The 13,119-nt window shown below is 43.0% G+C and overlaps 1 protein-coding gene across 2 annotated transcripts; it reads left to right on the top strand.

Annotated features, from left to right (window-relative positions):
• Nucleotides 7,068–12,480, top strand: RPL21 (ribosomal protein L21). 2 transcript variants are annotated; one of them, XM_021378869.1, is made up of 6 exons: nucleotides 7,068–7,207; nucleotides 8,121–8,199; nucleotides 9,594–9,655; nucleotides 10,581–10,693; nucleotides 11,347–11,497; nucleotides 12,345–12,480. In XM_021378869.1, exons 2-6 carry the CDS (start codon nucleotides 8,133–8,135, stop codon nucleotides 12,432–12,434), a joined length of 483 nt encoding a protein of 160 aa, XP_021234544.1. In that variant the 5' UTR covers nucleotides 7,068–7,207; nucleotides 8,121–8,132; the 3' UTR covers nucleotides 12,435–12,480. The 2 variants fall into 2 exon arrangements, with proteins under 2 accessions (XP_021234544.1, XP_021234553.1); XM_021378878.1 differs by having other exon boundaries at nucleotides 7,082–7,162.

The following is a 13,119-nucleotide window of genomic DNA, read 5'->3' as shown; positions in this document are numbered from 1 at the left end:
TCTCCCACTACACAGTGGAAAACAGACAAAAGATCCCCTTTGCCTTCTCTACTAGTGGAACAAAGCTAGCCCTCTCAGCTTTTCCTATGTCCCTGTGCTTTAGTCTGTGAATGTCTTAGTGGCCCTCTGCTGGGCTTGCTCCTGTATATCTTCGTCTTCGTGTCCTAGGGAGGCCAGAACTAGACATGGTACTCCAGATGTGGTCTCACAAGTGCAAAAACAGAGATAAATAGATCCTTGCTGTGCTGGCCAATGTCCTGTTAATAGTCCTGGATGTAGCTGAGTTTGCAGCAAGGGCACATTGCTATTGTCTGCCAGGATCCTTGGGTGTTTTTCATAGAATGAATTATATAATCATAGAATGGCTTAGCTTGGAGTGGACCTTAAAGTTCATCTAGTTCCAGCCCCTCTGTCATGGGCAGAAATTGTTAGAATAGTTGCCAGCCACTAGACCAGGCTGCCCAGGATCTCATCCAACCTGGCCCCGAATGCCTCCAGAGATGGAGCATCCACAACCTCTCTGGGCAGCCTGTTCCAGTGGCTCACCACCCTCTGAGTAAAAAATGTCTTCTTAACATCTAGCATAAATTTCCCCTCTTTTAGTTTAAAGCCATTTCCCCTTGTCCTATCACTATCAGACTGTGTAAAAAGTTGGTCCCCTCCTGCTCGTATGCTCCTTTCATGTACTCAAATGCTGCAATGAGGTCTCCCTGCAGCCTTCTCTTCTCCAAGCTAAACAAGCCCAACTCTCTCAACCTATCTTCATAAGAGAAGTGCTCCAGCCCATTGATCATTTTTGTGCCCCTCTTCTGGACATGCTCCAACAGCTCCGCATCCCTTCTGTACTGGGGGCCCCAGGCCTGGAAGCAGTCCTCCAGATGAACGGCAGACTAGAAGGGGATGATCCCATCCCTCTCTCTGCTGGCCACCCCTCTTTTGATGCAGCCCTGGACATTGCTGGCCTTCTGGGCTGCAGAAACATACTGCTGGCTCATGTCCAGCTTTTCATCCATCAGGACCTCCAAATCCTTCTCCACAGGGCTGCTCTCAATGTGTACTTCTCCCAGTCTGTACTCATATCTGGGATTGCTTTGACCCAAGTGCAACACCTAGCACTTGGACTTGTTAAACCTCATTAGATTTTCATGCACCCACTTTTTGAGATTGTCCAGCTCCCTCTGGATGGCATCCCTTCCTTCTGTTGTGTCAACTGCACCATGCAGCTTAGTGTCATCAGCAAACTTGCTGAGGGTAAGCTCAATCCCACTGTTTATGTCATTGATAAAGATGCTGAAGAGCACCGTTCCCAAGACGGACCCCTGGCGGACAACACTTGTGACCAGCCTCCACCTCCACATAGAGCTATTAACAACAACCCCTCTGGCTGAGACCATCAAACCAATTCTTTATCCACCTGATTGTTCAGCCTTCAAATCCATAGCTCTCCAATTTAGAGATAAGGATGCGGTGCGGGACCATGTCAAAGGCCTTGCACAAGTCCAGTTGTCTTCCCTTTGTCCACCAGTGCTGTCACTCCATCACAGAAGGCCACCAGATTGGACAGGCATGATCTGCCCTTGGTGAAGCCATGCTAGCTGTCTTGGATCACCTCCTCATCTTGTGAGTGCTTTTCAGCAAAGCCACTTTCCATGCAGTCAGCTCTTAGCCTGTTCTGTTGCATGGGATTATTAAAATCCAAGTGCAGGACTTTGCATTTGTCTATCCTCAGTCTCAATGTCCCTGTCATCCCATTTCTCCAGCCCCTGTCAGTCCCTCTCAATAGCAGCCCTGTCCTCCAACGATTTGACCATGTTCAACAATTACATATAATGAGCAAGCGCATCTGAGAATTAGCATGAAACAAAAGAAAACAAAACACCACACTTGTTTTTATAATATAGTTTCAGTGAGATTTCATCAGTTCAAACTCAGTGGGCCATTAGAATAAACTATTCTTATATACGATGCTCCATGTCATGTATTACACTTCAGATGTCAGATATTACATTTCAGCAGCACATTCAGATCTATGTAAAGCTGAATCTCTTTTCCCTCCAAAGTTAAGCCTGTCTTGAAAAAAAAAATAATTGGCGTAGGTTGAGCTCTGTTAAAATTATACTTTATAGTGAATAAATAGCCACATGCTAGAAATCAGATAAGAAAAAGGTCAACTAAGACTGGCCCCTTCCAGCCAGCCTGCATTTTTTCCTAGTGTACTTGTTTTGCTTTAGCCAATCAATTTTATACTGATTAACAGTCAATTCTGTCCATGCCTGTTTATTCCTTACAGAAAAAAAATCTTTAAATAGACACCAAGAGTTTAGTCTAAGCAAAATCATTAATATTTAAGAACTGACTTGGTGCCACTGCAATCACCAGGAGACCTGCCACTGCATGAACATTAGATTAAAAAATTGTCTCTTCGTTCCCAGTTATCCAGTTAAGGCCAATCATGGAAACATTTAGAGACAAATAAATAAATAAATAAATAAATAAATAAATAAATAGACAGATAATCAGCCCCTGGAGCTTCATATTTCATGGATTTGCTAGTAACAGGAAATGTCTCAGAAATAATCAGTGTACTGTAAGATAACTGGATTGTTTTATACAATTCTGATCACTGATATTCAAGAGCAATGAGTAGGAATGGCAACAAATCAGTGGAGCTTGCTGTGCATTTGGAGGCTCCAAGAGCCTGGATTATGTAGCTTAGTGGAACAGAGGTACAAGGGAGACATCATTCTTCTATATAAATAATTACAGAAAAAGAATCAGGGCAGTTTCTTCAGGCTGTTCATAACAGTTCAGACATAAACAAATGAAAAGAAAACAGCAGTATAATACCAACTATTAAGCCCTTTACTTCCCAAACTGTAGTCAGTAGCTGCCCTGGAGGGTCGGGAAGGACTTAAGGGCAACTGTGAAAAATTAGATTAAAAAAAAAAAAAAGAATTAATTAATTATATATTTCAATACCTTATATACTTCAGTACATTATCAAAACAGCATGCCAACAAAAATCCCTGCATTATACAGATTCACTGCTGGCAGCAGGTCAGTTTCCACTACAACAGAACAGTAAAAAGTATCTGGCTGGCAGAGCTAGTAATTGCCACGAGTGGTTTGTCACCTTTACTCTAAACTACATACACAGTGAAGCTGATGCTAACATCACGAGGTGTTGTTTGTTCCTGGTTAGATGGGTTGGGCTCAGGGGAGGTTACACAGAGATAGGTGACCTCAAAAACACAGCAGCACTTAGGAGAAGTTTGAGACAAAAATTGCATTAATGACTGGTTTTCTCAGAAGCCACTCCACTTGTAAGGGAGGAAAGGATCACTAATTGCTTTTCAAATGAAGTTTGATAAGTGGACTATATGCTTTGGTACCCATGAGAAGCTGGTTCCAGTTACACAAGTTCCTTGCATGTTCCTAATGATTATATTCCTAATGATTCTTAATGATCAATAATGCAGTTTTTGCTGATGTATATATGTACACAGAATGCCGTGTTATTCGAATAAGCTCCTCAATGACAGAATTTGTTCAATATTTCAGATTTTATGCAGCAGTCATGAGATAATGGTGAAATAATTTGTTTGGCTTCACTACATCTACCTCTGCCTAGTAACATTTTGAATTAGCAAGTAATGTACAAGTAACAGCAGTGTACAGAACACTTTCACCAATGTGTGATGTGCTGGCCTCGTCACAATTTTTGGTCTGTATTTCTTGCCCTTCCTTTTCTCTCAAGGGCACATTGTCACTGTTTTGTGTTCCTCTCTCCATGAAATGCCTCACTGGTGATGCAGCTCAGTTACTGCACCCACGTTGGCACTTAGGCAACTCCACAGTGAGCCGTTCAAGGAGTTTGTCTGTACAGTCATCTTTGGAGGTGATTGGTTGCTTTGAGACAAATATTATTGACTTAAACTCCCAGGAAACTAGGCTCTGGATTTTAATATTTACAGAATGGGTTTCATGGAGGAGTTGGACATATTACTAGAAATAAGAAGGCTGTTAGAACCAGAATCATTGAGGGGCTAAAGAGTCTTATGAAAGGGAACAGAAGTATGACCTTGAGATGTCATTTAAGAGGATCTTTTTGAAAGGAGGGAACACTAGAATGAGAGGATCAACCTCAGAGCTTACATATAACTTTGGACAGTAACTTTTTGATCAATAGTGCAAGGCAAATGCAGCACTTCTGTGGATGGGAGCCTGCTATGTGGTAAACAATCAATTTCATAATCTAGATTTCCCATTTAAACTCTTGGTTTTGGCTTGCCATCACATCAGAACTGCAGATTTCAATATCCTTTATTTGACACCTGATCTCAGTTATTTTTAAAACTTTTGCTCCAGCCATAATCAGCTGTTTTTGTTTGTTTTCTGTTTTGTTTGTTTTTCATATAATGAATGTGTTAAGTGAGACACATGGGAAATCTACACCCTAATGAAGGGGAATATATTTTTCACATCAAAGCACTTCACAAACTCTCATTTATTTAAATTCCTTACACACATCCAATGAATAACCTAATGAAAATGGATGTCACACTCCAGATCTTTGTACCAGTCGGTCTTCTGAGATTAAGAAGAAGCTAGATTCCACTGCGCATTCAGAAACTCAGTGAAGACTTCCTGGCAACTCACAAGCAGAATCATCGTAGCTCATTTATTCTTCAGAGAGAGCTGTTGTCCAGGCAGATGCTGCAAGGAAGTGTCAGGAAAAAAAAAAAAATAGGAAAATGGAACTCTCCCAAAGAAGATATCAGAATCCTGACTCTGGGAACTTGGTGACTGGAAATGTTTTTCCGGCATGTTTTCCACTTTGAAAAACAGTCATGTTTACCTAGTCCCCGTACCTCTCACTTCGAATGGGTCCTACCTTTCAAGCTCCTTTTCCCAGCAAGTTTGAAATTTGCTCCACCTCCAACTCAGTGAGACAAGGACAGAAATTTGGTCTTATCAGCATGTGGTAAGATTTCCAAAGCACAGCAATGGGTAGAGCACCAGCCTGCAATCTTCATGGGACTTTAGATCTTCATGCTAAGCTGGGCATTGCCACTCGTGTTCATCCTGATCTTGAGGCTGCTGCATTTCTGAAGCAGAACCAGCTTCTTAATGTATGATGTAGGATAAACTGGAATTGGCATCCTACAACTGCAGTTTGACCTACTGCAGTTCAGGCTAGGTTTCTGAGGTGATGAATCAAAGCAGTATGGGAAGCACATGCAGTCAGGATATGGAGCTGTAGCTCTCCCCTACATCTGCTTGCCTGCTGGCTCCTGCTTCAAGACCAGAACTCGCCCCACAACTTGTGCAACTTGATTTGCTGGAGACAGCCACTATTAACAAGTCTTTTTATAAACAACATACAAATGTGCTGCAGGCTTTAAGTTTTCAGCGGCGACAGTTTGGTGAAAACATGTACAACATTGGTAGGTAGGATGGACTTCTGGATCAGACCCTGACAGAATGACCAGTAAATGATTCTATGGTAACAAATTCTGAAACATAACTGTTTCTTTGAAATGTTGAGTATCAAAATAAATTTTACAAATGAGAACATTATTGAAATTTAAAATAAACCCACCATGCAATTTATTCCGGAAAAAAAAATGTAGCAAATCCTGAATGTCTGACTGGATCCCAAATAAAGCAGAGTTCAATTCAGTTCACAGTTGCTGCTCCTTTATGAATTACACTTACATGCTTTGTACGCCAAAATAAGTTTCAACGTGTGGGGTTTCTTTCTCATTCTTTCCTGCTTGATGTGGAAATTTATCCTTTATGTAAATCACTGGCAAGAGCAAGGAGTTCAGCTCACTGAAGATACTGATCTTTCTTTATTCAGTAATGCCTTAGGATTGGATCTCACAGAATCACAGAATTGTAGGGGTTGGAAGGGACCTCTAGAGATCATCGAGTCCAACCCCTCTGCCAAAACAGAATCCCTAGACCAGGTTACACAGGTAGGCATCCAGACAGGTCTTGAATGTCTCCAGAGAAGGAGAATCCACAGCGTCTCTGGGCAGCCTGTTCCAGTGCTCTGTCACCCTCACTGTGAAGAAGTTCCTTTGCATATTGTTGCGGAACTTCCTATGCTCAAGTTTATGGCCGTTTCGCCTTGTCCTGTCCCCACAGACCGCTGAAAGGAGGTTGGCCAAGTCCTTTTGACTCCCACACTTAAGATATTTACAAACACTAATAAGATAACCTCTCAGAGTTCTTTTCCCCGGGCTGAACAGACCCAGGTCACCCAGCCTTTCCTCATAGGGCAAATGCTCCAGGCCCTTTATCATTTTTGTGGCCCTCTGCTGATCTCTCTCCAGGAGATCCCCGTCTTTTTTTGTACCGGGGAGCCCAGAACTGGGCACAGTACTCCAGGTGAGGCCTGACCACGGCAAAGTAGAGGGGGAGGATCACCACCCTTGACCTGCTGGCCACACTCCTTTTAATGCACCCCAAGATCCTCTTGGCCTTCTTGGCCACCAGGGCACACTCCTGGCTTCCCATCTTCACTCTGCTTGATGACCTTCCTGACATTTCTCTCTATTGCCAATACATTTCTTCACTTAAGAGCCATTCCAGCTTCCTCCAGGTCTGGAAGCGTTTCCCGGCAACTGGGCTGAATGATTATTGAATGGTACAGATTTCCCCTGCATAGGTATCATAGATATCAGGTTGGTGTGGTTTTTTTTTTATATGGTGCGGAGCTGGAATGCAGACCATGTGTTTCCAAATACAACAATTTAATAGATATTGTACACAGACAGCACCCTTCTGTGTCAGAACACGCTCCACCAGCTAGTTCTTCAGGCAGAACCTGACAGCACACCACATCCCCCACAACCACTGCGACCCATAAACTCGCTGTAAATGTTGACAGAAAGGGCTTAGGCCTACGTTTTGCAAGACAACATCAGAATAACTGTGAAGTTAGTCGGGGGATCAAAAATGTTTTTATCTACTGCTTTAAGTAACAACCATTCAGTCCCCCGCCCCCCCACACACAGTTTGCGCAGGCCGGCAGGCAGGCAGCGGGCAGCCCGCACACTTTCTCTCAGGCGCAGGGCGGGCAGCCCCGCCGAGGCCCCGCTGTTAAGGGCGGCCGCGGCACCGCCTCTCTCCTTTCGGCCCGCGCCGCCATCTTGTGAGTGTGCGGGGAGCCGCGCTGAACCGTGGTGGCCGCTTTCAGGTGGCTCTGTGGCTCCGGGGAGGCGACGGGAAAGCGGCTGGAGGGGCCGTGGTGGCGGTGGGGTGGCTGGGGACGGCAGAGCCCCACGGGTGGGGATCGCTGGGGAAGCAGGGAGACCGCGGCCTGCAGGGCGCGATGTGAAGCGCCGGGCCGGGCCGGGCCGCGAGGTTGCGGAGGGGAAGGAGCGTTAGAAGGGCTGTGGAAAGGACGGGGACAGATTCTTCAGCAGGGCCTGTTGTGATAGGAAGAGGGAAAATGGTTTCAAGTTAAGAGATAAAAGCTTTAGGTTGAATATAAGGAAAACGTTTTTTCCAGTTAGGGTGGTGAGGCACTGGCATGGATTGCCCAGAGAGGTGGTGGATGCCCCGTCCCTGGAGACACTCAGGGTCAGGCTGGTCGGGGCTCTGAGCACCTGATGGAGCTGTAGGTGCCCCTGCTCACTGCAGGGTGTTGGACTAGATGGCCTTTAAGGATCTCTTCCAACTGAGGCGATTGTATGATGAGTGGCATAAGTCAAAATGAGAGCAGTTCCAACTGGATATGGAGAAACATTTTTGTCATAAGATCAGGCCTCCAAACACACTGCACAGAGAGGCTGTGCTGTAGTTTGCCTTCATCCCTAAAGAGTTTCAAAATGACCAGGCAAAGGCCTGAGTAACATCTGCTGTTTTGAGAAGGCAAAGCTAGACAACTTTCTAACATCCCATGTAACCTCTGTTACAATCTTATACAGATACCGTTTTTTTTTTCATTTCAGTTTCTAGTAATATTTGGTTTGACCCTGCAATTTGGAAGTGGTATCATTCTGAACAGACTTAAGTGCTTCATTTTTCTGAATTTCCTGGAAATGTCATTGGTCACATTTTTAATGAATGAGCTAGTCATCCTGATTAATTTGCATTCATTTTTACAGTAATCAGCCAAAATGACGAACACAAAGGGAAAGAGGAGGGGAACTCGTTATATGTTCTCAAGGCCCTTTCGCAAACATGGTGAGTATACCTTGTAGTAATAGCGCTGTTTTAAGTTACTGACCTGCTGGGTGTCAACAGCTCCCAGGTAGGATATAGAACCACCAGATTATGCCAGAAGGTATCTGACAACTTAGACCAAGACTTACAGCATGATTTGCAAGTAAACTTGCAGCTCCGACAGCTGATGTGTTGGCATTCTGAGTACCATCACTTGAAAATGATTTTGAAGGTGAAGAGAATACCTAAAAATTCATTTTTATTTAAAATGTACGGTTTTCCTCTCAGCAATGAGCAGTGATAGCAGCTGTTTTCAGTGATTTAGTAAATAGGTGTAAAGCTTTTTCAACTTATATATTAGGATTTAGATTAGAGTTGTAGTTTCTATTCAGCTTGATTTTTATTTTTTTTAATTTGCAGTATGTAAAGAGGTAATTACTGCTTAAAAGAAGTTTGATTTCTGTTTTACCTTCTTGAAATTTAATTTTGAACTTGAATTTTATTTTTAATGAAATCTTTTAGAATGCGTCATCTGTTCCTGCTGAACCTAATGAGGTTCAACAAGGCCAAGTGCAGGGTGCTGCACTTGGGCCAGGGCAATCCCAGGTATTTATACAACTTGGGGGAAGAAGTACGTGAAAGCAGCCCTGCGGAGAGGGACTTGGGGGTCCTGGTGGACGAGAAGCTGGACATGAGCCAGCAGTGTGCGCTGGCAGCCCAGAGGGCCAACTGTGTTCTGGGCTGCATTAAAAGAGGAGTGGTCAGCAGGGAGAGGGAGGTGGTGGTCCCCCTCTACTCGGCTCTTGTGAGGCCCCATCTGGAGTACTGTGTCCAGGCCTGGGGGCCCCACCACAAGAAAGATGCAGAGCTCTTGAAACGAGTGCAGAGGAGGGCGACCAAGATGATCAGAGGGCTGGAGCACCTCTCCTATGAGGAAAGGTTGAGGGAACTGGGCTTGTTTAGTTTGGAGAAGAGAAGGCTCCGGGGAGACCTCATTGTGGCCTTCCAATACTTGAAGGGAGCGTATAAACAGGAGGGGGATCGATCGTTTGTGAGGGTGGATAGCGATAGGACAAGGGGGAATGGTTTTAAGCTGAGACAGGGGAGATTTAGGTTAGATATTAGGAGGAAGTTTTTCACACAGAGGGTGGTGACGCACTGGAACAGGTTGCCCAAGGAGGTTGTGGATGCCCCGTCCCTGGAGGCATTCAAGGCCAGACTGGACGTGGCTCTGGGCAGCCTGGTCTAGTGGTTGGCGACCCTGCACTTGGCGGGGGGGTTGAGACTTGATGATCTTTGAGGTCCTTTTCAACCCAAGCCATTCTATGATTCTGTGATGATTCCTCTCTTCCTCCCCTATTTTTGTGTGTGCAAAATGTGAGCTTCATAGTATCCACGTTTGTGTCTCTCAACAGGAGTTGTCCCTCTGGCTACCTACATGCGCATCTACAAGAAAGGCGATATAGTTGATATCAAGGTACTTTCTGCAATGCGGTGTGATTAAAAATACCTGAAGCAGTGTGATCACTTCAATTTCTAGCTTTTTTGTGGTAGTCTTTCTGTTATTTGTGTCATGTGTGTCAACACAAGTACCTGTTTCTTACTTTTGATGTAGTACTGGAACAACAGTGCTGTTCAACCAATATTAGTGTTTCAATGTCATCTATTTTTACACGTGTAATGTGTATTAGACTGCGCACTGTCAGTTCAGCTGAAAAAAGGTGTGTGGAATATGCCATGTCTAATAGTTGGGTTATTGCATTTTGCCTACTGGCACTGCTTGCCCATCTGTCATACTAGTAGTTATTCAGTTTTGCCTGATTTGCATGTGTTGTTGTGAAGAGCCGTAGTTTATGCTGCGTAATTTATGCGGTATCATTTCCCATTAATTATTTTCTAGTTGATTTTAAATGACATGCCCTATACTTTCAAAAGTATGTTGTATTAGCTCTGAAAGTGTTTCGCTGAGAATTCCTGCTCTGTTGAATCCTTTAGTTTCCATTTGAAACACCAAGTTATTAGCCACATGGAAGTTGGCATGTCATTTATGGGGTTGACTCTTGGAGAACCATGCCATTCAAAATATCTGCTTCTTGACATTCTGGAGCTTGATGATGATTGTCTCCTATGATTGCTTGCTGAAAGCAAAGTGATCAAATCATTTCACCGGCACTGAAAGCAACTGGAATGATCACAGAAGAATTCAGTAGTTTCTAGGTGTAACGTGTAGCTATAAATTCAAAGGTATCAACAAAAAAGGAGCACTTTTGAATAAGTCTTGAATAATTTGATATTTCTGTTTCGCATAACTTCTGAAAGAAAAGCCCCTGGCATTGCTTGAATGTTTTTAAGCTATAAAGCTTGTGAAGCTTAGCCTTCATTCTTGTTTTACCTCTTAACAGGGTATGGGTACAGTTCAACAAGGTATGCCTCACAAGTGTTACCATGGCAAGACTGGAAGGGTATATAATGTTACTCAACACGCTGTGGGCGTTATTGTTAACAAGAAGGTTAAGTAAGTAACAAAACTCTTAGTATAAAAACTTTGGTTTTGGGGAAGTCGATGTGTAATGGCACCCTCCTTTCACTTTGCCAGTTAGACACTTTTTTGTCTTTATTGGTCATTCAAGGTGGGTAAAGTATGTGTCCTTTTAAAACCCAAGCAAATGGTGGTCGTTTGTCTTGGATCCTGTCAGAGGAAACAGCTCTTTATTCTTCTGAGCAGCACTTAATGACATAACCTAATGAGGATTTTCAGCTGACTTGCATTTACACTGAAGACAGTTCTAAATACTATTCTGCAGCTGTATCCAGCTGTATTCATCTGATTTTCATACAGTTTTGTCAGAAAAAGATATATATTTTTTTTGAGTGGGACTGAAGTACAGTGGTAATAGTTAACTCGTTTGTGTAGTACAAGGTTAAGGTTACTTGTTCTCCAGCAACTTAATCCAAAATTGTCAACATGTTATTGTATATTGATAAGCTTTCACTTACGTAAATAATGTCCAATTTACATCTGCAGCAATGTATTCTGAATGATTGCCACTTGAAGAAAAATGATCTGTAGTTGAGCTTATAGGGTTACTTACGTAAATGCATTAAAACTAGCTTTGAAATGGATGTTTTTCAAGTGCAGTAAACTAAAAACTGATGCTTTTTTCTTAGGGGTAAGATTCTTGCCAAGAGAATTAATGTGCGTATTGAGCATATTAAACATTCCAAGAGCAGAGACAGCTTTCTGCAGCGTGTGAAGGAGAATGAAAAGAAGAAAAAGGAAGCAAAAGAAAAAGGCATTTGGGTTCAACTGAAACGCCAGGTAAAATTTTTATTGTAGTTGATAACATTTTTGGTTCAATTTGCTAATAAGAAACTAAAGCAAAACAAAGCATGAAACCAGAAAACCACCTAGAACCAAATCAATAGACTAAAATGTTGTTCTCTTCCAAAACAACAAAGCATTATGCTGTCAACAGAACTTTTGATCTGTTTATAAAAAACAAAACAACAAAACATGCTCATGGAGCTGAAATCCAGGGCTGTGGCAGATGGTGTTGGAGGTGTCTGTAACCACCCTCACTTGTTTGTATTCCTTTTGTAGGAGGTTCCTTCTTCTTTTAGAGTAGAGTGACAGCATTCAGTGTCTCCATCTGAGCTGTCTAACATGCTTGCTGGCTGAACGGAACTGCGCTGTTCCTGGATGAAATAATGCCCTTGGCTATGAGCAAAGGGACAGATGCTTCCCATTTGGGCATCGCTACTAGAGGGTTGCTAATCAGCAGCAGGAGCTGTGGCTGATTTCTGGAAGTGATGATGTCTTTGGTTTAGTTGAATTGAGCTGCAGCGGTTTCTGGTACAACCAGTTAAGAATGAATAACTAGACTTCAGAGGGAAGGTAATAGCTGTTGCTTCTGGAACTTCAGGGTACTTTTTGTTGACTTGGATTAGTGACTCGCAGAGGCTGAATTGTAGTTCTCTTCATTCAGCAGGAAAACTCAAATCTTACAGCGGATCCCTTTTACGGCTAATCACATTTTAGAGAGACTAGGAATGATAAAATTGCTGTGATGTTTGCATGATAATACGTTAAACTTTGTTGATGTGAATTTTGTGTAAGGTTTCTTTTGAGCTTTTGTGCCATGAGGTCTTTCTGTTCTTGTTGACAGCCTGCTCCACCAAGAGAAGCACACTTTGTGAGAACTAACGGAAAGGATCCAGAGCTGCTGGAGCCAATTCCCTATGAATTCATGGCGTAATGCACGTTTGAAAAATAAATTAAAGATCTGCTTTTGGACAAGTGTATGTGATTGTCGCTGATTCCTTGGCAGTAGTGCTTGGATGTTAAAATGCTGGGCGCTTTTTGCTCATCAGTTGGTCATGTAGACCATAAACCTTGGGGACACTGACATTTGCTGTTGCTCGATGATGATCATCCTCCTTTGATTACCTAGTGTGGTAATATGAGAGGACATGGAATAATTTCACCGGCGAACTGAGAGCAAATAGCAAGAACTGTACGGTGTCTCTGGAGGGTTTCATTTTTTTTTAGTGGGAAAACAGATAGTTGGTTTCGCATTTCATCAATAGAAGCTTTTGGCTGAAGGGCCTCAGTTTAATACCAAGGAAAAATTGGGGAAACAATTTTTTAGAGCTGTTCTTGAGAAATGGCTGTGGGAACGCAGTTGTGTTTCATCACTGCAGCCTGAAAAAGAAGGATTTTTAGAGCACCCCAGGGCCAAAGTTTAGAAACAAAGCCTTAATTTCAAAATGTGCATTTGTCGTTTGTTTCTTATTTCTGCAATTGACACACATTTTATACATTTATTGCACATATTTGTGTGAGTTTTGCTTGTAACAGTGGTTAAGCTCACTGAAGAATCTGCTGAAAGCAGCCTGCTTGGTTAGCTTTCAGAACGAGCTCGAGCTCAGCTTTCTTACTGT

This window comes from Numida meleagris, chromosome 1 (assembly GCF_002078875.1).
Source record: "Numida meleagris isolate 19003 breed g44 Domestic line chromosome 1, NumMel1.0, whole genome shotgun sequence".
Taxonomy (NCBI): Eukaryota; Metazoa; Chordata; class Aves; order Galliformes; family Numididae; genus Numida; species Numida meleagris.
The sequence above is the reverse complement of the archived record's forward strand: the minus strand, read 5'-3'. Positions and strand labels throughout refer to the sequence as shown.

Excerpts from the sequence above, each read along its gene's own strand:
- RPL21 (XM_021378869.1), top strand. The coding sequence starts at position 8,133 with ATGACGAACACAAAGGGAAAGAGGAGGGGAACTCGTTATATGTTCTCA. Across the intron at positions 9,656-10,580 it reads GCGATATAGTTGATATCAAG|GGTATGGGTACAGTTCAACA; the intron begins GTACTTTCTGCA and ends ACCTCTTAACAG. Across the intron at positions 11,498-12,344 it reads GGGTTCAACTGAAACGCCAG|CCTGCTCCACCAAGAGAAGC; the intron begins GTAAAATTTTTA and ends TCTTGTTGACAG.